The sequence below is a fragment of the Poeciliopsis prolifica genome, unplaced genomic scaffold, assembly GCF_027474105.1.
Source record: "Poeciliopsis prolifica strain line A6 unplaced genomic scaffold, Auburn_PproV2 SCAFFOLD103, whole genome shotgun sequence".
Taxonomy (NCBI): domain Eukaryota; kingdom Metazoa; phylum Chordata; class Actinopteri; order Cyprinodontiformes; family Poeciliidae; genus Poeciliopsis; species Poeciliopsis prolifica.
Genome location: NW_026562478.1, coordinates 388074 through 413411, shown reverse-complemented (window position 1 = coordinate 413411; position 25338 = coordinate 388074). Strand labels below are relative to the sequence as shown.

The 25338-nt window shown below is 37.2% G+C and overlaps 2 protein-coding genes across 3 annotated transcripts in view; one reads left to right on the top strand and one right to left on the bottom strand.

Moving 5' to 3' along the window:
• serinc4 (serine incorporator 4) overlaps window positions 1-22077 on the top strand; it is a 24957-nt gene extending 2880 nt beyond the window's left edge. The window contains exons 2-12 of one of the 2 annotated variants that reach the window (XM_055023547.1): window positions 2700-3234; window positions 8821-8988; window positions 9439-9617; window positions 11141-11220; window positions 11436-11529; window positions 12019-12230; window positions 12374-12469; window positions 17387-17513; window positions 17610-17722; window positions 18043-18196; window positions 19501-22077. In XM_055023547.1, coding sequence (XP_054879522.1) covers window positions 2809-3234; window positions 8821-8988; window positions 9439-9617; window positions 11141-11220; window positions 11436-11529; window positions 12019-12230; window positions 12374-12469; window positions 17387-17513; window positions 17610-17722; window positions 18043-18196; window positions 19501-19708 — 1857 coding nt within the window. In that variant the 5' untranslated portion in view covers window positions 2700-2808 and the 3' untranslated portion in view covers window positions 19709-22077. The remainder of the gene's footprint in view (window positions 1-2699; window positions 3235-8820; window positions 8989-9438; window positions 9618-11140; window positions 11221-11435; window positions 11530-12018; window positions 12231-12373; window positions 12470-17386; window positions 17514-17609; window positions 17723-18042; window positions 18197-19500) is intronic. The other variant, XM_055023548.1, reaches the window with a different exon arrangement.
• The window catches only part of adamtsl5 (ADAMTS like 5), a 31915-nt gene continuing 28591 nt past the window's right edge, over window positions 22015-25338 (bottom strand). Inside the window, exon 13 of the mRNA XM_055023549.1 lies at window positions 22015-25338. Coding sequence (XP_054879524.1) covers window positions 24998-25338 — 341 coding nt within the window. The 3' untranslated portion in view covers window positions 22015-24997.

Genomic DNA, 25338 nt, shown 5'->3' with positions numbered 1-25338 from the left:
CTCCCCACTAAAACACAGGGCATTGTTTTAACTCATTGAACTTGCTGAAAAAGTGCCAGTTTCACTAACAGATTATTTCACTTTATCATGGAGAAAATGTCTTATTACAACAGAAATAAATCTGCCAGTTGAACTTTTACTCTTTAAAATAAATGGTCAGTTATTTTTGACTGAAAACAATTAAATCTTGATGAAAAGTTACTTGTAAGTTTGTTTTGTATGGAGGCATATTAGTGTCTTTTTAGGCAGAAAAGAGATTTAATTTCAGAAAGTTTCTCGAAAAAACATGAAAATTTATGAGCTTCAAAATTTAAAAAATTGTGAGAAAAACTCAGAAATTTTGAGATTAATCTACAATTTTCTAGAAAAAATCTAGGAGATTTTCTGAGGTTCACAATTTTTTGACTTTTGGAAATTTCAAAAGATTCAAACAAAGAAAATTTTCTACTTTCGTATCTCAAAAATGTTCCAGTTTTTTTCTTGGTAAGATTTTGTGTTTCTTGCAGTTTCTGCAGCACAACCACATAACAAAAAATGAAAGCATCTGAATTACCAGATGCTAATTCAGTTAGCATCTGGTTGTTGCACCGCTCTCCTCCATCCGGGTCGGCCTGTAATCCTGCGGCTGCAGAGTTACTAGAAGGTTCTGGGAGAGTCTCGGTTCACTGGGTCTGTAAGTCCAAGCCTCTTAGCCGAGTGTGAAGCTCTGAAGCTTTCCTCTTATTTAACCTCCTTTTTGTTTGGCACTTCTACGAAAGTGAATTTGGACAGACTGAGACTCTTATGGCACAGACAAAACAACAACAAGAGTCTTAAAGCAACTGCAGGGACAGAAAATAAAATAAAATAAAAATAAAAAATCAGCTTCATTCTGCAGCAAATTAGTTGTTTCTCATCTAAAATATTGTAACTGGATGGAAAATATATTTTTCCTGCTTTTGATGGACTGTTTATGTATCCTGTACGTGATTGGCCGTCTGGTCTGAAATTAAAGTAATATTTTAAAATAATTATTATATTGTGCTTTCAGAATATTTAAAAATATTTCTTGTGTTTTTGCTTTTTTTACACTTAAACGTTTCAAATCATAAAAGTATTTTAATATTGGACAAAGATAACCCAAGTTATTTCAAACATCTAAATAATAAAAGTAAATAATTATTTAATTTACAAAGGAAAATAAAAATCCAAATCATCATGTTCCTAATAAAAAAAGAAATTGCCCCTTTGCTAAATCATAAAAACTATTGATTCAAGTACTTTTACATTTCAGAAAGTTTCAGAAATCCTCACTTATATATTTAAAAAATAATAATTTTCAAGACAACCACAGTAATCAGATTTGGATAGAAGCTAGTTATATTTACTTAATTACATTTCCGTTAGTAACGTTTTGGAAAAAATGTACTTTTACAAAATGCAACTTTACATTTTGTTCCATCTGATGATGTGATTTTTAAATATTAAATGATTGATAATATGATCGGTTACTCAGTACTTATGTAAATACTTTTTTCACTCTACTACTTTTAACTTTTACTTGAGTAAAAATATGTTGAAGTAGTTTTACAGTAATGCAGCCAGTGTGTGAAAATGACAAAGAAAAATGAAAGAATCTCAGATCTGAGAACAGAAATGCTTGCGAATGGGAACCAGGCGGTTCTGTTTGCTGAAGGTTGATCTTCCAGTCGGATCAGAACTCAGAGGCTGAAATGCAGCAAAACCTGCCGGACCGACTCTGGGCGGCTGCAGCTTTTAAAAGCTGGTCTGGGCCGATGAAGGTCATCCTGACGGAGAGGAGCGCCGGGATTATCCCGCTGCTGGCCCCGCTGCACACTAACCCAAATATAATCTGGCTCCCTCTCCTCCAGCTCATCGTCATCATCCTCACTGCTCTGCAGCTCCATTCAGCTCCAAACTCCAGATAAAGGATGCGCATCGAAAAGACATTCTGCTTTAACAGAATCGAAACTGGAGGAAAGTTTTCTGTTGCTTTGCAACAAAAACAAGTAGAAGAAACATTTGATTCCTGAAATCTGCAGATGTGACATTTTTCACTCACTTTTCCACAACATTTTAAAGCACTTTGAACCGCCTTGCTGCTGAAATGAGTTTCACAAATAAACTTGAGTAACTGAAGGAAAACAAGTTTTATGTGACCAACAAATGTTGCAAAACTGACTGAGCTGATTTATCTCAATGGGACATTGCACATTAATAAACATAACATAAATATCCTGGACTTAGCAAGATGCTAATTTCCATCTGTAATCCCCAAAATTACAGTAGTTTGCACTAGAACATTTAACTAAAACATTACAGTCAATTACAGAATTTCAATTATGTCTGAGATTACAGTGAACATTTGGAGAATAAAAATCTGAATTCTTATATTTTTTCAGTGACTTTTCCTCTTCTGTGGTTGCAGGAGCTTCTTTTAAGTAAATAATTCCTTAATCCTGATAAAGTACCGTTTCTACTGGCTATTCTTTTTCACTTATAGCAACACAGTTTCCTATAAGTGAAATAATCTGCCTGTGGAACTAGAACCTTTTCATCAGTTGAAGGAATTATTAACTTAAAACAAGCTCCCATATCTTGCTGAAGAGTTACTTTAGTCTTTTTTCAAGTGAACTAAGATATTCAGAGCAGAAACTCGACCAAAACACTTGATCAGATTGAGTGTTTTTGCAGTGCAGCTCTGCTGGAGGCCTGTGGAGGGTTAAAGCATCCAGTGCTTCATGTTGAGAGGAAGATGTTCTGCTGGGGGAAGGGACAGAACGGACAGATGGGACGGACACATGGTCCATGTCAAACTCCCCTCCCTCCTTTAATCTGACCGGTCCGGGGGGGGCGAGGGATGAGGAAGGCTGCCGGGTTTCGCCTCCGCTTCTCCCTCTCCTCTCTCCTGGCAGCAGCCGCAGAGCGAACCGACGCAGGACATGGGCAACAAAGCAAGCGGTTTTCCTGGCAGGCGGTGCGGCCGGGGCTCGGGCTGAGGCTCTGGGCTGCAGGGGGCCCAGCCGGACCGGATCCACCGTTAATCCTCTGACCGGCCTCCTGGAGGATGTGAGGCCCTCTTTCTGGGGGAAAAGCTGCCGCTGCTGGAAGTTCATGGCCAAATGTAGAGCTTCGGTGGTCGACGACAAACACATGAGAGGGACGATGTCGGCCACGCAGGGGATGAGCCGCACCAGCGTCTACAGCTACTTCCTCAACATGGTAGCCTATCAGGTGAGAGCCGAGGAGCCGCAGACCAGGAGGAGGAACTTCAGCTGAGCTAAAAGCACAGAGAAAGGAGATTTTTTTAACTTGGACTTTACTGAGAAGAAGCCTGGCTGACATGACTGACTCTCAAAGAAGCTGCAGAAGACAAAAGATGTAAAAGATTTCACTGCAAAAGGACAAAATGTTACCAATTGTGGTCTACTTTCTAGCATGTAACAAGACAAAACTTAACAGGTGTGAAATAGGAGCAAGTTTCTGCCAAAAAAACTTCCAGACATTTTCAGATTACGCTCAGAAAGTTTCTAGAAAATCTTGGACATTTCTGAGCTCCAAAAGTCAAACATTTGAGAATTTTTTGAAAATTTTGAGATTACTCTCAGAAATTTTCTCAAAAATATTTGGAAATTTTGAAATTCTTCTAATAAATTTTTGTCTTTTGAAACTCAGAAGACTTACAAAAGTTTAAAATTTTCTACTTTCCAAGCTCACAAAGTTTCAAACTTTTTTCCATAAAATATGTGAAATTAATCTCAACATTTGAGTTTTTTCTGCAATTTTTTTTTTTTAATTTTTTGAGCAGAAATTTCCACGTTTTTTCCAGAAACTGTGAAATGAATCTCAAAATTTCTGAGCGTTTTGGCATCAAACTCCTGTTTCTTCTATCAACATTAACACAAAAACGGCATCTTACAAAACTAACTTACAAGTAACTTTTCCGCAAGATATCAGATCAAACGTCAAAAATCCTTTAATATTTATCACAAAACGTAGATTCTTTCACTGAAAAGGACTTTTTTTCTTTTTTCTTCTTACAATATTAAACTGATATTTTGCTGAAACATTATTTTTAAGTGAACTAAGATATTTGCACTAGAAACTCAATAGAAATATTTGGCAATATTTTGTGTTTTGCAGTGTTGCTGTCATATAAGTTAAAAAGAAAAAGCTAAGAAAAGGAAGAAAATTCCCTTTTTTCTGGTCATTATGAGTTTCTATTAAATTTGCTGACTGAACCCAATCGGTCAGTCGAAGATGCTTTTATAAGTGAGTTTGATCTGAGGTATAATCTGAAAAGTAACAGTCAAGCTGTGCAACAACAGAAAGAACAAAATGTTCTGCTGGAACGTCTTGATGTTCTGCATGAGTGAAAACTACAAACATCCAGAACAACAAACTTTTTGGGTCTGCAGGAGTTTGAAAAGTCTGTGGTTCCTTCTATGTCAAACAAGTTTAAAGCTTTTCTTCAGCAGTGGAGTGTTACGCAGTGAGTTCAGGATGTTTGAGTATTTCTGGAGTTCTTGGCTCTTGGTCCATTTCTCTTTTTATTTATGGCTCTTCTTTTGTGAGACCTTGGGAAGAGCGACTTCCTGTATCCAGATTATGTTTAAATTACATCTTCCAGATTATGACCCAGATTATTAGTGCGCTGGACTTTAGAAAGTTCATCAGTCAGAAGGATTTGAGCCAGATACTGATCGGAGATGGACCGATTCATAAAAAGTGACGGTTTTTAGCGACTGTCTTGACATCTGACACTTTCTGTCCTTTTTTCTTCATGTGTTCATCATTTATACTGAGGAAAACTATTTGCATCCTTACACATTTCATCATGTTTAAGTGACAGATTTTTATTGAAATGTCCATTTAATTGACTACTAAAACAAAAGTATGTCCAAACTGATCTAAACTATTTAATTAAACTAAAACTAATTAATTTTAATAGCCACACCAGTAATTTACTATTGCCACACGTGAGCATTTGTAAAACAAAATGTGTTTGAAATATTGAATTATGCTAACAGAGCTCTAAAAGCAACGCATCCGAAAGCAACATTAAGTCAATAATTCTATAATATTGATGAAAAAGTACAAGTATCACTTTCCCAAAAAATATTTATATTGTTTTATGAATCTGGATGGAGCCCGAAACACAGACAGTTAAAAACAATAAACTCTGGTTGAGTCCAAGTTCCTCTTTATTAGATAAAATTAGTTTTTAATAATATATTTATCTAAGGAAAATCAAATGCCGACTCAGACTCATACTGATTCTTATTTTTGGAAATAACACATTCATTTGCAGTAAAATGATAAGAAATGATTCTTGTCAGCATGTTGAGGAAAACATGACTCCCAGCTACTGTTGCACTGTAAAAAACTAAACAAAAATTTACGGTTAAAATCTGTTTGCCTCGGTATTTTACCGTAAATTAGAGACTTTTTTATTTTTACTGTGGTTAAAATGAGTTCATATTATTAACCTCAGACTGAAGTTTCTACCATGTTTCACTACATTTTTGCTTTTAATCCTCTCCACTACTTCACATTTCTTAAATCTTAGTCAGTTCTCTGGATTTACTCATTTACTACAACACAACTGCAAACCATGACACTTCCACTTCAGTGCTTCACAGTTGGCATGAAGTTTTAGAATTTTGTGTACAAAGAATATCACTACTAAAGTTCTGGTTTTTGTCTCTAATCTTTATTTCCAAATATAATCTGAACTTTCTTCCATGCAAACCTGGAATAATAGTCAAACCTGTGCAGTTTCCTTCTGCTTGAACAGCTATGCCCCTTTGTATAGGGAGCAGTGATGAGGTTTTGGACTTCTTTCAGCATCTTGCAGCCTGTTTTCAGGGAGAACTCATCACTCCAAAAATAAAAGAATCAGTTTGTATTTCAAACAATATCTTAAGCTCTAAAACTTTGAAATGGATGAATTTTTTATTATTTTTCTACTACAAAAAACAAAATCAACTAATTCAGGTTAAAATGTTCACAAATAGCATCAGATGGCTAACAATATCTCTCTCTCTGTAGAATAATTTAATCTGAGTTGAAATTAATATAATATCAATGTTCTTAACGTGAAACATTTTGTTTAAAAGTATTGCCTCTTTATAAACAATGATATTTTCACAGGGGGGCTAATAATACTCTCCTCAACTGTGATTATTGTGCATTACTGCCAGTGTAATTTGGCTATTTTTAAATCTGAGCGCTCATTCTGTGTTTATGGAAGATAATCTCCCTCTCTCGCTGCAGCAGCTTCCCTCAGCGATCTGTAATCCTGTATTATGAACCTCAAACTGGGCCACAGCGCAGACACCTGTCCGTCACATGGGTCCAGAGAGGCCTCCAACTTTCCGCATCTCACCGGGATTTCTGTCAGCTCAAAATCTGGCACAGAAACAGAATTCAATCAAACATATTTAAAGTTATGTTCCTCTTTGCTCCAAAGTCTTTTAAGTTTTTATTTCAGAAAGTGAAGAGTGACATTAGCACCTCAGTCTGAGGAAAAACTAACCCAGGGGTGTCTAAACTGTTTGAGCCAAATTTCTCAACTCAGAATTACTTCCAGGCCCAAAACTAGTTAGCTTGTTAACTAAATATTTTTTTTTCAGATGTAGCTTTTTAGCCTAGTTAGCTTGTTAAACCTTCTTTAGACTTTATTTTAATCTTTCCTGCATTTTACAAGATGCACACTTTAATTTTGGTTAATTCAGGGTTGACCAAAGTGTGGTCTGTGGGCCATGTGTGGCCCCTGTATGGATTTTGTGTGGCCCAAGTTTGGCCGCTGGCACAGATAGTTGAGACGTTTTGTTTATAATCGTTAAAAAATGATTATTTTCAAGCTAAATATGTTAGTTTGCAGCTAAACAGTCAGCTCGCTAACTGTTATTTGACTGTTTTGACTACAGACTCGTTGCTCTTTAATGCTTTGAATCTGTGTTAAACTCATTTGAGTTGAATGGTTCAGGTTTTGAAATATCACCAATAATTTAGAGTACTTTACCTGTTATAAGGTTCATTTTTCAAAGTCATATTTCCACTGTAGTCAGTTAGTTTGCTAACTAAGTACGTAATTTGAAGCTAAATTTAGTAAGCAAGCTGCAAACTCAAAAATACGTAATTTCTTACATGTTTCTATCTACTCAGCAATAAACTAAAATAAAATAGTCAGACATTTTGTAAGAATAATTACTGAAAACCTAAAAACCTATTAATATATCTATTAATGCCTTATTAAAAGAAAGGTAAATATGTCTCCTCAAAGTGACTGAATTTGAAAAACATAAATGATTATTCCAATCAGATCATAATTTGCCTTTGATGAATAATAAATTCATCAGAACGCACCGTTCCACCATCCAGCCATAAAATTGCCCATTCCTCCATTTGTGCTGCAGATCAGCTGTTCTTTAATAGCAGCAGGAAATGCAGCTCCAGTTGATGGCTGGAGGATTTTAATAAATAAACCAGGCTGACCTCCAGACTCCAGAGTTTACTGTGGCACCAGGCAGATGTTCAGGCCTCCTAAGATTTAGATCAGGATCAGTGGAGACGGGAATGTTGCTGTTTTCATTAGATTAATCTGTCACCAACGTCGCCGCTGCCAAATCTGGTAATGTAGGTTATTTGATGCTGAACGACCCGACTGAAGTCTGGTTGATGCTTTGAATCTGAGTTTAACTCTTTTGAGTTGAATGAAAAACTTTAACACATTTGCTGTTATTTCAGAATGAGGCTCTGAAAACAGCAATGATTTGGGTTATTTATGTTATAAGATTCATTTTTCAGTCATTTTTCCACCATATTTATTCCTTTATATGTAAAATGTCCAGAGAGGTTGTTACCTAAATACTAAGCCTGATGCTAAGCTTATGGGCTGAAAACAAAAATATTTAGCTAGTTTGCTTGCTAGCTAAATATTTATTTAGCCTAGCTAAACCGTTAGCTTGCTAACTAAATACCTAGTTTGAAACCAAATAGTGAGCTTGGTCACTAAATATTTGGTTTCAAGTATGACAAGCTAACTATTTAGCTTACTAGCTAAATTGATTGACCCATTGATTGATTGATTAATTAAAATTGAATTAAGGTAAAGCAGAGATTTGTTTTTGGCTTTCTGACAAGTGGAATCATCTTATTCTCAGAAACACATCTCTAATTTATTTCTGGATGCATCTATGCATATTCAAAAACAGATCTACAAAGTTTTAAAGGTGACCTGTTATGCAAATTTCATATTATGTGCATTTTGTTTTGTACTTCCTTTTGGGTCTCAACTGCTTCTAAATGAAGCCCTTTAAAAAAAACAACTCCCAGCTGTTTTTTGACAATAAATTTATGTTTTTGTTGTTTGGAAATGAGCCATTAAAAAAAAAAAACCTTCCTATTGTTGCATCGCATTCAATGTGCACTGTGCCGTCACCTAGCAACCGAGCAGGATGGCTCCGTTGCCTAGCAACACAAGCTGAACTCCAGTACCTTTGACCAGCTTTTGTTGTTGATCTCTTGCATTCTTGTTGATTGTGCAGGAGGCTCCGCTTCTGCTTTTCTAAGACGTCTGGTTGTACAATTATGCCTGAGTGCGCAGCCATTTTCACATACGAGAGTAAACCAGAGCAGACTAACATGTCATTATCTATTGAATGATTTTGTGCAGACAATGAAATGAAAACCTCTTCTGTCAGCCATGGTCCCATCCAACCTGTTGACGGATCACAGCAGATCATCTTTAAAAACAAAATGTTGTTCTTCATTTCCTTCCGTTGTCGACTGATTCTGACCCTCCTTGCTCCTCAGATTTGTTGCTGCTGTGGACCGGCTCCCTGCTCGCTCTGCTGTGCCTTCTGCCCTCCTGTCAAATCGTCCACCAGCACCCGGGTCATGTACACACTCTTCCACATCATGAGCTGCGCCGTTTCCTGCCTCATGTTGTCCCGCACCGTCTCTGAGCTCGTCAGGGAAAATGTCAGTTTAATGTAGCAGAAGGAGCAGACACACACACTTTGAATTCAAAGGTTTCATTCTTTTGTGAGCATGTATCAAAAAGAAAAACACAAAGATTTTAAGCAAAACTGTGTAAGCTAATTACATATTTACTGTTTCCACTGAACCAGATGCTGTATAATCTAATTATTTAATTAGATAATCACACACAGCAAGGGTAGATGCCTCAAAAAGCAGGTTAGCTGTACTGGAGCATGCAGGCAATGTTATGAAGTTACCTTCAATCTGTGAAGGGCTGCAAGCCTTTGAAAAACCATTATTCATTCATTCATATGCTGAACATTCAGCTGCAGTGTAGTGTGTATTTCTGACTTAATTAAATGGATATCATCCCAAATCTGTGCGTGGGATTGAGGGAAGTAGACAGAAACGTGGAATCGGAGCCTCATGCAGCTGCGCTTTGTGCTTCAGGTGCCTTTCTTCAACGTGGTTTGCGACCAGGCGCACGGCGGAGGCCACTGTGAGATGCTGGTGGGATACTCCGCAGTCTACAGAGTCTGCTTCGGCACTTCCTGTTTCTACCTGATGATGGCGATCTTCCTCATCGACGTCAAGTCCAGCCAGGACTTCAGGGCGCTCATACACAACGGGTCGGTCTCGTTATTTGGGTTTGTTCATCTAAACAGTTGTGAAGTAACTTGCTACATTTACATGAGTTACTGTTGGAAAAAAAATATTTTTATGAGTATTTCTACTACTGATGCACACCTGCGTTTCAGTTTCACACTGACAGAAGTTGATTTGGTTTGGAATTATGGCATTTTCACTTTAATCTGAATTCTTAGATTAAAGTTAGTACAGTCTTTTTTTCAGTCGTCCCAATCCTCTATCGTAACCCAGTGCCTTTTCACCAAATACGTTTGGGTTTAAGTAATTACTTTTACTTTGTCTGAACAAGAATAAGTCCTAATCTTGTCCTTAAATACTTCCCTCCATTCTTTAAGGAGAAAGTATTCCCTGCAGCTCACCTGACCAGACCTGCACGTCTATTTAAAGCTCTTTGTTGCTGCACTTTCCATTGCAGAGCGCTCGATTAGAGCTGTGACGCAGCACGGATTAGGATTTGACAGCCTGGATTGTTGCTGCTCTTTGGAATAAGAGTCTTAGTGGAGCCTCAGTGAAAAGGCTGCAGGGTCTCTGGCAGGTTGCAGTGGTGTGTAAGGACAGGCCCAGAACCCTGGAGCCACACGAATCAAACTTCATCCTCTGCTTTCAAATGTTGGGTGGAAATGTGCAAGGCAAAAAGAAAGTAGCTGTTTTGGCTGGAGAAAATTTGGCCCAACACTGTCAAAACGCAAAATCTGTTGTCAAATTTTGAAACTCAGAACATTTCCAAAAGTAAAAAATATCCAACATTTGAAGCTCAGAAACTTTCAAATGTATTTTTTTGTGAAAAATTTAAAGATAATTTTCTGAGATTTTTTCTATCTACATTTGCCCCAATATGTCATCGTAAACTTCCACCTGCAGGTGGCGGTATTTCTTACTTCCACACGTTATAATCTGTGACCCACGTGGCAAAATGTGGAAGAATATTTTACAAATATTTTTAAAGTAGCACCAGAAAATTTGTGATTTTGACTGAAAAAAATCACAAAAAGGGAATGATTGGAGAATCAATCAATCAATCAATCAATCAATCAATCAATCAATCAATCAATCAATCAATCAATCAATCAATCAATCAATCAATCAATCAATTACATTTATATGGCACATTTCAGCAGCCAGGCGGTTCAAAGCGTTTTACATCATAAAAAACACAAAAGTTATGAAGAAATTACCAACAACTGAACAAACAATCGTTGCCTGTTGGAAAAGATGTTCAATATTATTTAATCTAAATAAGTTATTGAATACTAAAGTTACGCATCAAATGCAAAAATGTCTTAATATTTTAGCAGCTGATGGATTTTATTGATACATTTTGGTACAACCAGAACTTTTATATGACCCAAAATGAGAATCTTTATGTCTCTAAACTATTAATTAATTTCTATTTAGATAATTTCTACCTCTTTATTTAAATGCCTGAATTAAAGTTCTTGTCATTTTTCAGGTAAAATATGCAGCACCGCTGTGCAGTTCTTCAAGTTTTGTTTTGTTTTGTCAGGTTTTGGTTTTTGAAGTTCATCACCTTGCTTGGGATGTGTACTGCTGCCTTCTTCATCCCGACAGAGTCCTTCCTGCACGGTGAGCGAACATGCACTTCCTCTGCTGCCGCTAGAGGGCAGCAGCGATCTGCTCTCAGAATCCACTGAGGGGAATTAAACCATAGGATCATAAATCTTCCCAGCTTGTCTTTCCTTCTGTTGGGAACCATAAATGTGGTTGATATTAGAGCTGAATTATGTTATCGCTTCCATAAATTAGCTAAGCGCTTGTTTTCCTCTGATTTCATCTCCCAGCTTGGCATTATGTTGGTGTGGTGGGAGGGTTTGCCTTCATCCTCATCCAGCTCATCCTCATCACGGCGTTTGCTCACACCTGGAACAAAAACTGGTGAGTCAGAACGAGCTGAGCTGCAGCAGAAATTTTCATTTTGGGAAACAGAAACTGAGAGATGCAGAAATAACAAAAACCTTTGGATTTCAATTTATTTTAGCAGATGTGCAAAATTATCACTATCATTTTCTAATCATTTTGACCATTCAAAGCATGTGACATTAGATTGGCATTTACTCATTGACATTGTCAAAAATTTTGACGTTTGAAACTCAGAAAATTTCCAAGTGTTTTGTAGAAAATTCTTTAAATTAATCACAAAATTTCTGAAGTTTTTGGTGGAAATTTATTCTGTTTATTTAAATTATTTCTTTTTTATTTAAAATGGCCCTACTACCCGGTCATAAAAATCCCTTTCACATTTTGGATTTACAATAAATTTCCATTTCAAAACAAACAAACAAACAAAAAAATGGGCAACTTCATTTGCTTGATTTTAGGTCGGAGTTTTTGGTCTTTTAATTCCCCCATTAATTTGTCGGCCAGGTTGACCGGAGCGGCAGAAAACAAGCGCTGGTACCTGGCGGTGATGTGCGCCACGCTCTTCTTCTACACCATCGCCACCATGGCCTTCACCTTCATGTACAAGTACTACACACACCCCATCGCCTGCCACTTCAACAAGGTCCTGCTGTGGGTCAACCTGGGGCTCTGCGGCCTCATGTCCTTCATCGCCGTCACGCCGTGCGTCAAGCAGAGTGAGTCTGTCGGGGGAAAGGAACCGTCCGCACCTTCAAACCTGTAACCAAGCAGACTGACATAAGCGAGATTAGGTTTTTATTTATTGAAATGAGAGCGGCTCTGCGTGATTTAAAGGGTTTTAAATGTTTTTTCTGAACAGAACAGCCTCGCTCTGGGCTGCTTCAGGCCTCCATCATCAGCTGCTACGTCATGTACCTCACCTTCTCCGCTCTGTCCAGCCGCCCGCCAGAGAAAGGTGAGGAAGACACTGAGTTGCTGCACATTCAAAGCTTCTTTTCTTTAACAAAACTAAAGCAGAAACACATGGAAGAGTCTGTATCATTTCTGTATCAATAATGACTCTAATGAGAAGTTAGCTCCTCAGGTGAAACAAAACCTTCCCAGCGTCGGGATTCAGTCTTGTTGTTGTCAGTTTATTATCTCAAAAGGGTCAGAGGTCAGGGTTAATGTTTAGGTATTTCTTTATCACCTTTTGGGTAAAATATTTAACCTGAGGGCCAGCATTTGACCCAACAAAGACAAAAAAAACAGAACTAAATACATATTTTACTGCTTTAAGGTGTTTGCTTGACTTGAAACTGTTTATTTTTTGTAAGACATAAACTTTTATCAAAATATTAATTATACAACTGATTAGTTTTCAATTTTGAGAAATAAAAGCTATAATCTCACTGAAATGTTAAAGTGTGCCGTGCGCTGAGAGAAATTAGTATTACTGCATAATAGCTAAAAAAAAAAATAATTTCTACACTTTTCTCAACTTTTCTACCGTATTCAGGAGCTGGAATAGAGAAATCTGTAGAACAGGGGTGTCAAACTCAAATACACAGTGGGCCAAAACTTTAAATTGAACAAATTCGCGGGCCAAGGTTGAACAAATGAATCTTTTAATATGGACCCAAACAAGTTCTAATATAACAATAAATATTGAAGAAGCAAAGCTTATCTAACTTAAAAGTGCAGGTGTGCAAAATTGAGTTGCTAACAATAATAAAACATATTATATTAAATAAAATATATGAAATAAAATATTAAATAAAATTTAAATAAAAATTTAATGCCTCCTTTCTGATGTAAATGTCTAATATTAATTTGAAATTGCCTTGCGGGCCAAATATAATTACACTGCGGGCCAAATTTGGCCCGCGGGCCAGAGTTTGACACCTATGCTGTAGAAAAAAGATGATTTTGTGTCTGCTGAACCATTTTTGTGGTGATTTAAAATGTTTAAATCTTTATTCTCCTAAAAGTTGACTCACTTTCAATCATCTGTTCTAATGCCATCAGGTTTTCATCTTAAAGTGAAGCTATTACAGTTTTGTTCTTCCATTTGGGTTTCTGCTGCTGGAAAAACAATACAAGGGCTAAAAAAAAACCACCCAGACAGTTTTGTTAATAAATTAATATTTCTTCTTGTCTGGAAAACGAGCCGCTTCAAAAAAAACCTTCAGAAAGTAACATCACAAATCAGCTGGCGCTGCCCCGTTACCTAGCAACCCCAGCAGAGTTCCGCCCGTTACCTAGCAACCCCAGCAGAGTTCTGCCCGTTACCTAGCAACCCAGAAAAGACAAGTATTTTGTTGTTGACTGGCAACCTCTTGCTGCATTTTTGTTAGTTGTGCAGGAGGCTCCACTTCTGCTTTTCAAAGATGCACGGTTGCACATCTGTTTGCAGCCATTTTCACCATTTTATAAAAAAATTGTATTCACTGTGTTTTGTTTTGGCCATAGATTTACCTTAACCTGTTCAAGGAAGCATAATGAGTCACTTTTAAACAGTTATTTCTGCAAAGAAACAAACTACAGCATCACACTTTCTCTACCAAACTTTACATGTGAGGATTTTCCACATTGTTGCATGTCAGACAGTTTTGCTTTTAATTCCTAATTTCCTTCTCAGTCGGTTCTCGGGATCTAATATTTTACTTCAGCATTTAAAAAAACACAACTAACACATGCAGACTCTGGTTATCCGCCATTGTTTTCCCTTTGTTCCCTGCTAATGACTCACCTGCTGGCCTCAGGAGAGACAAAGAGCTCTTTAATGAGGTCGACGTAAGTGCAGCCGCCGGTTGCATCCTCCCCCCCTGCCCACCTTATCTGGACTTTCATCGCATGCAAACATACAGACACCAGCGCAGATAACCGGGCAGAGATGTGCTGCGACACGCAGGCTTTCTGAGAGCGGCGCAGATGGAAAGACGTTTGTTTCACATTCCTTTGACAAACCACTGACAGGGTAATAGCAGAGGAAAACATCCAGCAGTGTCATTACACGCATTCTTACACAACGTGTCACGATGAAGAGGAGAGTGATAAACAGCGTTCGGGTTACAGGAGAAAAATGCTTAGTACATGTGTTTTAAAGCTGCTGAATTTGCTGCTTGTTGTATTTGTTCATCCCTGGTTCTGAGTTCGGTTGATAAGATTCAGTTAAAAGCACAACCAATAAACAGATTAATGCGATATTTTATATTTAAGTACCAAAATAAAAATAATCATGCTTTGATTCAGTCGTAACGTTATACTTACACTGCAAAAACTCAAAATCTTACCAAGTATTTTTGCTCAAGTTTCAAGTGCAAACATTTGAGTTTATTTTAAAGAATCAATTACTTAATATTTATTAAAAAGTATTAGTTCTACTGGCAGATTATTTCACTTGGGAAAAAGTAATCTGAAGTAATCTGCAGGTGGAATTAGAACTGGGTTGCCAGGTAACAGCGCCATTGGAACCAGAACCTTTCGATCAATATTAATGAATTATCAACTTAAAACAAACTCTCAATGACAAATCACTTTAAGGTCTGTTTGTTTTATTTCAAGTGTATTTCCACTAAAACCTCCAATAATAACAAGAAAAAATCAAATCATGAAGATATTTTTATAGAGATTCAGATCCATAAATTGTTTTTCTGCTCATTTTACCAAATATTTCAGTCCAGTTTCTAGATCAAATATCTTAGTCGACTCATTTTAGCTGAAATTGGGGTCAGATTAAACACACTGAGCCATGTTGGAAATCAGTGACTGTACGTACAGTAGGTGTGTGTGTGTGTGTGTGTGTGTGTGTGTGTGTGTGTGTGTGTGTGTGTGTGTGTGTGTGTGTGTGTGTGTGTGTGTGTGTGTGTGTGTGTGTGTGTGTGTGTCAGCAGTGCAGGGCGTTGTAGCAACATGTTGGGAAAAAATGTTCGCTCCAGGCTTTTTAAAAAACATTTTTCAAAAGCTGCTCATGTAGCTACCAACACACCCTAAAAACACTAAATCTTACCACGTAGTTTTGGTTTCTCATTTATAAATATCTTATAAATGTTGTGCCAAATATTATCTTAGAGCGCCAAAGCACTAAAATCAAGGTACCAAGAAAGTTTCAGTAGTTGCTTTCAATGGGTGAAATTTGGCCCAAAACTGCAAAAACATAAAACCTTAACAAGTTTTTTTAGTTCTGTTTCGAGTGCAAATACCTTATCACACCTGAAATAAGATAAAACTAATTTAGAAGAAGGTTTTCAGCAAGACATAGGAGCTTGTTTTAAGTTTTAAAAAATCCTTAACGTTGCTAAAAATCTTCAGGTTCCACTGGCAAATTATTTCACTTATAACAAAACATTTTTCCCATCTTACAAGTAAAATAATCTGCCAATGAAACTAAACCTTTTTACTCAATATTAGGTAATTATTTACTTAAAACAAGCTCATAGTTGTTGTAGAATAAATTTAGTGGAGCCTCCTCCACAGTAAATTAGTTTTGTGTTATTTCCATTCTACTAAGATGTTTGCACGATAATTAGGCCAAAATTACTTGGTAAGATTTTGTGTTTTTACAGTGTACACACATTGTTGCATCTTCCAGGTGAGTTCTTGGGTCAGTTTTTCACCTCTATGTTTTTTCTGCTAAATGCTGATTTGGGGGATTCTTCCTCTGTACTTCGCTGATACTGTCAGGGTTTTGCTTTCGTCCTGGTCTTCTAATAAACTCCATCAAAAGAAATCATTAGAGTGAGACGATACAGCAGTTATTGACGCTCGAATGAAAATCAGGCGAAGATTGAATTTTGAACAAGTATTTGGTGTTTGCTACGTTTCTCATTTCCCTGGAGAATCTGTGTGAAACTCAATGGGATCTCTGGATGTTAGTATCATAGTATTTGTGGGTTTAATTTGTGCCTGATCGTGTGTGTGTGTGTGTGTGTGTGTGTGGGGTGTGTGTGTGTGTGTGTGTGTGTGTGTGTGTGTGTGAGCATATTTACGAGTGTCAGAGGGCGTGTGTGACGGGAAGCTACAGCTGAGGCCCCTTTTACAAGAAGCAAAGGAATTTCACCCAAATTAAACGGAGAACGAATCGATAAAGCCACCTTGTGCTGCAGCTTGTCTGCGCCTCAATTAAGTTACGATGAAAAACACATTTGCTACCAACTTACAGCATTTTTCCTTCTAAACCAGGATGACCAAACTTTTTGTCACGAGGGATGAAATTATTAAGTTGAAGGCACTTGGGAGCCACAAAAATGATGTTTTCCAGTCCATTGAGTCATTTTATAGCTCAATACAGTAATTATTTTACCTTCAGCTGTTAAGAAAATACTACACATATTATACATGACTTAAAAGAAAACGCCTCTGTCTCTTTAAGAAACTCCTACTCTTCTTTCAGGAAATCACCACAACATAAATCCTGCCCCTTTAAAATGATTTTTTTCTGCTTTTCTTAATTTTACTTGCTCTATAATAAACTAAACGTAAAATTGGATTTAAATCAACAACATCGTCAGATTTTTTGTTGAAAACATTGTCGATGCAAAACATAAAAATGTTTTGTGCACCAACAGTTTCAAGCATTTTGGGATTGATTGATTTCTTATTTGGCCTGTAGATTTGAGTAAAAGTGGGTCGACATTTTTAGTTCTTGTTTCCTCGAAGCTTAAACGAAAGCAAAAACATCCTTAGTTATTGGGAATCTGTTTTTGTACCTCTTTTTTGTTTTTATGTCATTTGTCTGTAAAAAATGTTTTCCTAAAATGCAGGAACCACCTCCAGGTTCATTTCTTTCCAGAATCAAGGTGGGATCTTGCAGAGGGCCATAAATGGCCCTCGGACCGCGCTTTGAACATCCCTGCGCTTAACCCTGCTGTGTTGTTGTTCTGTGTGTCAGTGGTGTACCAGGGCATGAACATGACCGTCTGTTACCCCAGTGTGGGGCAAGATGGCGTGAAGAACGAGGGCAACGCTGTGGCCATCATCGGCGCTGCCATCATGTACTGCTGCGTTCTGTTTGCCTGGTGAGTTCAAACTTCACAAAACGTTTATGCAAACTCTCGCCTTGTCACATCATTTTTATTTGATGTCATTTTTACATTTTTGTTTGTTTCATGCAGTAATGAAGCTTCGTATCTGGCCGAGGTGTTTGGTCCGTTCTGGATGATCAAAGTTTATCGTTATGAGTTTCAGAAAGCGACGTGTTGCTTCTGCTGCCCAGAGGAAGAAGCAGGTCAGATTTACTTTAGTTTAATCATAATTAACTCTCAGGTGCCGTTTGTAAAGTTACACAGTAAAACTAACAGAAAACATTTGGGTCATAAGAGAAAAAACTCATTAATCTATAAAAGTCACGGTCTTAATATTTAGCTTGTTGACTGAATATTTAACTCAGTAATAAAACATATGCCAAATAATTACCTTTCCAACTAAATATTTAGCTTACCAGGTGAATGTCACATTTAAAACATATTAAATGATTAGATTTAATGCAGTTTGAATATTTTATTGCAGAAGTTTTAAAGTTTTGATATTTTTATTTGTTTTTTCCAGTTGAAGATGAGTTTGTGGCTGATGATGACAACAAAGGCTGTCAGAAGGTCATTCATAATGAGACGCAGCGGGTGGCGTACAGCTACTTCTTCTTCCATTTCGTCTTCTTCTTGGCATCGCTGTACGTCATGATGACCCTCACCAACTGGTTCAGGTGAGACCGGGAAAAGTTTGGTTTTTAAAGGGGTCCCTTTGTGCACAGAGTCACATTTTGCAGGGTTTCTTACTTCCATTTGTGTATCAACTGCTTCTAAAAACAGACCAAGCACCAGGAACAAACCTTTCTTGAGAATAAGTTCATGTTCTTTTGGGGTCAAGAAAATGAGCCGATTCAAAACCTCCCAAATGTAACGTCAGAAACCAGCTGACCTGCAACCTGGTAACCCAAGATGAGCTCCAGCATGTTTGGTCAGCTGGTTTTACTGCTGCATGCGTTGTACAATGGCTGCTGGAAAAGACAAGTGTTTTGTTGTTGCCTCACCATTCAGAAACCACTTGCTGCATTCTTGTTGGTTGTGCAGGAGGCTCAACTTATGTTTTTCAAAAATGTATGGTTGTATAATTGTGCAGAAATTTTCTCATGTAGTTGTAAGTGTCGAGTTAAGGTCAGCAGCAGCAGCTGGCCTTAACTCGACACTTACAACTACATGAGAAAATCAGCTGGATTTAAACTGACAGACGCCCTAAAAATACAACATTTTAGGATCACTACAAAAAAAAAATAAGAATAAATTTCCTCCCCCAAAAATTTGAGATTTAGCTCAGAAATCTTCTAGACAAAACTCAGAACTTGTCTGAACTCATAAAGTGTAAAAATTTTTTGAATCAGAAAATTTCCAAAACTTGAAAACGTGGGACCTTTCAACCTCATAAATTTCCAAGTTTTTTGTAGAAATTTTCTCAGATTCTTCTAAAAATTTTAGTTTTTTTCTTTTTCTCATAAATTTTTGACTTCATTTCTGATGTTAATGTAAGAATATCCCAAAATTTTCTTATTGAGCGCAGAACTTTCAATGTCCTTTCTAGAACATTTCTTGGTTGAACTCAAAATGTTTTTCTAGCAAAATTTAAACTTCCAGAGCTCAGACGTTTTTCTTGTTTTCAAGAAAATGTCTGGGATCAATCTAAAAATTTTAGATCATTTTCTTCCAAATTTTCCACTTTTAGAGCTCAGAAACATCCATGTTTTTTTCTAGCAAATTTCACAATTTCTGAGTTTTTTGGCAGAAATTTTTTCCATTTCGTTTTCAATTTACATGGTTCCCAATACACTGCTGTATTAAAACTGCTCATTCTGAAAGGAGCTCAAAATAATCTCACCTTAAAATGATTTTGTCCAAAAAAGGCATGAACATGCCTTTTATCATCCATATTCACCTTTTCAAGGAAGAATAAGAAGTTACCTTTGACCTGATTGTGTCATGACTTCCTGGTCTAAATATTGTTGTCCTCTTGCAGCTACGAGTCGGCGGTGTTGGAGACGACCTTCACCCACGGCTGCTGGTCCACCTTCTGGGTGAAGATGTCGTCCTGTTGGGCGTGCGTCATCCTCTACCTGTGGCTGCTGCTCGGCCCGCTGTGCAGCTGCCAGAACGAGTCCAGGCCGCGCCGCTCCCGCATCAAACGCCGCTCCGCGTCCTGCCGCCACGTCAGCGTCAGCGTGTGACTCCGTCAGCGCCGCCCCGACGCAGCCGAACACGAGCGGAGCCAAGCGGGTCGGCCGCGACGCTCTGGAGGTCGCTGGGGTCAAAGACTCACCGAATGAGAGTGAGAGCTGAGCACCGGGCCAGAGGGACTGGAGCTACACTCAAACACAATCAGGGACGTGATTGTGACTTTCAAACTCTCAGAATGAATTGCCAAAGGGAGCCGGAGGAGACGACCGTACACTGAAAACCACAAAATCTTACCAAGTATTTTTGTTTACTTTTTAGCAAAAATATGTTAGAACTCTGGAAATAAGACAAAATTAACTTACAGGAAATAGGAGCTTGTTTAAAGTCAATAGCTAAATGTAATATTAATGAAAGACTACTAGTTCACTCAGAACATGGGAAAATGTCTTCTGCCAATTGAACTAGTTCTTTTTCATCAATACTAAGGAATTATTGACTTAAAACAAATTCCTATATCTTGCTAAAAAGTTACTTGTATGTTAAAGATATTTGCAGTAGAAACAGACAAAAATACTTAATAAGATTTAGTTGTTTTTTTTTGCAGTGTATTTCTTGGGAATGACATTAAGGATCTGAAATAATGTGAACGTTTCATATCTTTACTGTTGAAATGTGATAGTATTTTTCTATTATAATTTTTTTTCCAATATTTAGACAGGCAGTATCAGTGTCCCCGGCACTTAGCCTATTTTATTCAGCCTTTTTGTCCTCTGATCATCTGATGATGTAGAAATCTTGTGAAAACTCATTCCACACATTCCACAGTCATCAGAAATGTATTTTTATTCCCTTACATTAAGACATCTGTTAATACGTCATCAGTAAATACAGCAACGGGTTTCTGTTTGTATCCAGCAAACTGTTTCTGAACAATTTTGGGATGTGTGCGCTTCTTTTCACTGCTGTTGCAATCCCACTTCTTGTCACTAGATGTCACTGTATCAAACAGCATTTAAATGAGAAAGAGAGTAGAAAAAGAAAGGGTTTTTTGGAACATGTGCAGGACATTGTGAGGATAATCTGCTTCATTTGGAAATCCCGTTACGTCGTTTCAATCTAAAATGAACGATGATGTCTCAACACGAACTGAGCTGAGCGACGCGGCTTAAAAATAAAATCTCCATTTTTTTAATACCAGATCCAATTTTCCATTTTAATAGATTTTTTTTTTGTTTTCTGAAAAAGAAATGTCACAAGACAGAAAACATTTTCAAAAAGTGGATTTTATTTCAAACATCTCTTCAGAATACAACCATCTTTGATTAATTACTACAATACAGTTACAATATTAGGAGAATAAAGATGCAATTTTACTAGAAAATATCTCAAAATGATTTGAAAAAAGTGACTTTAAGGAGAAAAAACTTTGTTTTTATTTGTGTTTTTATTACAACTTTTTTCTGGTAATTTTAAGATTTTATTACATTATTTTGTCATTTGACTTTATTCTTGTATTACTATAACTGTATTTTTGTACTTGTGATAAAAAAAAGAAAAACATCATAGCCTGACTGTAGAGTTGTAGAGACTCCAAAAACTTAAATTAAATCTTCAAAAACCAAAAATTCAATTAATTGATAAACTCAATCAGCCCTTACACTGAAACTATTTTTGTTTTTTTGTTAAAGATCTAGAGACACTTATTTTTATGCTTTTATTTAAATTTTTATGATCAAGTAACCTGCAACTTTTTGTTCCCTCATACAATAAATTCCCATCAGAAATTTCAGCTTTTGAATACAAACAAAATACAAATGCATTCATGGTCAAAAACATAAACTTTTCTAACATCTTTGACTTTAAGCCAAAGAAATCTCATATTTTTAAATTAAACATTTAAATGTCTGCATTTAGGAAAAGCTTCAGAGATTCCCCCGATCAACAAACAGGCAGCTAAACGGAAACACACAATGAAGGAAACGCTAAAATAAAAGACATGTTTGCATTAATATTGCTATATAGTGTATATTTCAGTTTTATTCATGATACAGACGGGAAAACTTCTTGTTTACATATATTTTTAATGAAATGAAAAACTTTATGAACAGAATGAATTGAAAAACAGTCTTTTAAGAAATAAAAATGAGCTCCAGAGGTAGATTTCACTTTTTATTGTTTTGCCTCCTGAATTTGTCTTGTTAGCAAAGCAGAAGCAGCTCCTTCATAGAAACGTTCACACAGAAGCTACAGTCAACTGGTTTCCGTTCATTTCTCCGTTCCTGAAAGGAAACTGAGCCGAGTGTCTGCAATGACTTTTTTGTGTTCTGCTGATGAGCAGGAATCAGGCTCACATGGGTTGATTTTAGTCTTTTATTGTAGATTTAAAGACATTTTTGTAAATAAAATGTTTTCTTATGGTTGTTGTCTCTGGTTTGCAGGTGGGAGTTATGCTGCACATCCAAAATCTCAAATTTACAACACAAGAACATTAACATATGTTGGATTTTCTGAAAACATATTTACTTTGGCACTCAATATTTGCTTTTGTTTTTGTTATTTTAGTAACAAATTAATGCAGAGAAAGAAACGATCTATAAAACAAGGCCCAACGTTGCAACCCATTTATGATAATTCTGATTAAAACTGCAGCTAATCAGTGCCACGCAATAAAAATACTGTATAATTAAATATACCTCTCATGTAAAACATCAAATAGCTCAACATATTCAATGCAACACAGAAAATATTACTGCATAAAATAATACCACAAATAAGCAAAATACAGTATGAACGTCGTTACATAAGTGACATAGAAATAATGTGTTCAGATTTCTACAAAAATACACAATGTACCAGAAAAACACAAACTTGTCTATAATTTGTGGGAAATCTCTTCAATAATACACAGTTTTAACATAAATGTTCCAGAACGAGACGCACTGAGCTGCGGCTATGCGCTGCGGCTAGCATGAGCTGCACGGCTAGCATGAGCTGCGCGGCTAGCATGCGCTAAATGGTTGTTTCCTGTTTTTGCCTTTGCTGAACATGTAAAAAAATGAAGCAATGATGGAAACTCTTAAGGCCACATCGAGAAAAAGTTTTAACTGCAGCTTCCTCAGTTCAGACTAAAAATCAGAATAAATGAATTCAGATTTATAGACAATCATTCTCACAATGAGGAAAGTTTTAGACGAAATCTGTCAGAAAAAAGAAGTCCATTTGAGAATGAATGAAATCTTTTGTAAAAGATGCCATAAATTGTTCTGTTTGCTTTCATAAAGAACCTTACTAAGGTGCAGTGAAAGTTATTTTTATGAGAAACTTCCAGGTCATTTTCCTGATTCGTAAAGAGAAAACTCAGTTATATTGAGACGTTATTAACAGTTAATATCTAACGTCATCATGAATGTTTAGTTTCTCCATTTATGCAGCTGCAGATTTCAATCTGTGGGTTTTTTGTTTTGCATCTTCTTGGATCCTTGGTTTTTCCCCAGCAGTGGAGCTGTTTGAATTGAACTTTTTCCATCAGTTTTATGCTGCAAAGGAAATAAAAATCAAGTACACTCAATTGTGATCATTAACCTCAGGTTAAAACGTCTCACCTCGTCAACTTAGAAGACATTTTATAACCGCTGGCACCAGCCAGGACAAGGCGCAGCCGAGCCTGTGTGGGATTACAAAAAACCTGCAGGAAAATCTCATTTCTGCACAAGTTAATCTTGTTAAAGCTCAATTCTTTATAATCATTCCACGAATATATCAATAGAAGCACAAAGGGGACGAGTGGAAGTCATCTGTGTCACGTTTAGCCTTTTTAAAAGTGAGATCAGTTTACAAACTAACATCCATCTGAGTGGAAAGTGCATTTCTGCCTTGTTAAAGTATCTCCAGCCTCATGAATGTCAGCAGAAACTTTTTCCATGAGCCAAAGTCTGTTGTTTGGTTCGAATTAGCCAAAAAATGCTCAATTGCAAAAACTGTATAAAAACTCCAGACTTATCCTTATTTACTGCTGCAACTTCTGCAAATATATGCTGCAAAACAAGTGAAAACAACAACAACATCGGTAATGTGACGCAGGAAGGAAACTCATTGCAGCTGAATCTAAAAGTGGATAACGAGACAAATACAGAACGGGAACCAAGAGGTTGCTGTGGAAAAACACTGGTGAGAAAAAGGTTGTTTTCAGTCACAATTGTCCTTCTCTTTGGTTTTTGTTTAAGGTGGGCGTCGCGTCGCTCCCACCTAAAGTGCTTTAAACCTCTCTTAAATAACCATGGCGTTCGTTCTCTGCATTCAGAATGTGTCAGATTTCCAGGGCCGGTCCAAGACTTTTCAGGGCCCTAAGCTGATTTTTCTTTTGGGAAGGGCACAGACCTACATGTCAACATCAGATGATTCTTTACTCCTGTGCTGCTAACATTAGCATCATTCGTAATTAGCTCACATCATATACCGCTGTCACTATGGCTGTTGTTTTTTACCCTACAGGAGCAGCAAACTAAAAAATTATTTAGACTTTGAAATGAATAGTTGTACACTGCAATAACACAAAATTTTACCAAGTATTTTTGTCTAGTTTCTGTGCAAATATTTTAGTTCACTTGGAATAAAACAAAAATATCTTTTCAGCAAGTGAATAATTCTTTCGTATTGATGAAAAAAAGTTTGAGTTTCACTGGCAGATTATTTGACTTTTTTCCCATTTTACAAATGAAACAATCAGCAAAAGGAACAAGTAGTTTTTAATTAAAGCATTATTGACTTAAAATAATCTCCTATATGTTGCAGCTAGCCTGAGCTAGCTGCAACATAAAACAAAACTAAAACAAAACTAACTGAAAAGTTTGTTTTGTTTTATGTGAAGTGGTCAAAGATATTTGCACTAAAAACTAAATGAAAGATACTTGGTAAGATGTTTTGTTTTTGCAGTGTATTTAAGTGTGTTTTAAATTTTAACTATTTAAAAGTAACTTTAGCTGACACTAAATTTACAATAAACAAGTTGACAAATTTAACTTCATATTTCCCCAACAGAGGCAGCAGAAAACAAAATATGATATTAATGATATTAAACAAAATAAAATTGTTTCCCACATGTAATAAAATGTAGTTTTATTATTTTTAAATATATTTTTATTGATGTTGGCAGCCCCTGGTGGTGTTTGGGCCCCAATCAGCCCTCAACCCGAACTGCTTTGGACCGGCCCTGCAGATTTCAGCCTAAAACCTGAAAAGTTCCCGTTTCCTCCTCCAGTGATGCCGCTCAGCTCATCAGGTTTTAAAGTTCACGCATGAAACCAACAAGATGGCGCATCAGTCTGCGCCTGGCGCTCACATCACACCAGCCCGTCTGTTTGTGCTGGACTTTTCATCCCTCTGTTGCTGCAGAGCCTCTGCAGCGGCCGCAGCTGCCCGTCCTCTCTGGGCCGGTACGGAACCACGTAGCTGTCCTCCTCCAGCAGGATGCGGTTCAGCGTGCGCTCGTAGTTGATGTGGCGCCGCGCCATCAGGACGTACTGCTTCCCCGGCTGCAGGTCGGGGCAGTCGCACAGGTTCGGGACCCACAGGAACTCGCGGTGCTCCAGCCGGAAGCGGTTCCGGTACGTGTGGATGATCTGGACGTCGTAGCGCGTCTCCTCGCCCCGGTACAGCTTCCCCTGAACTCTGCCACGAAACA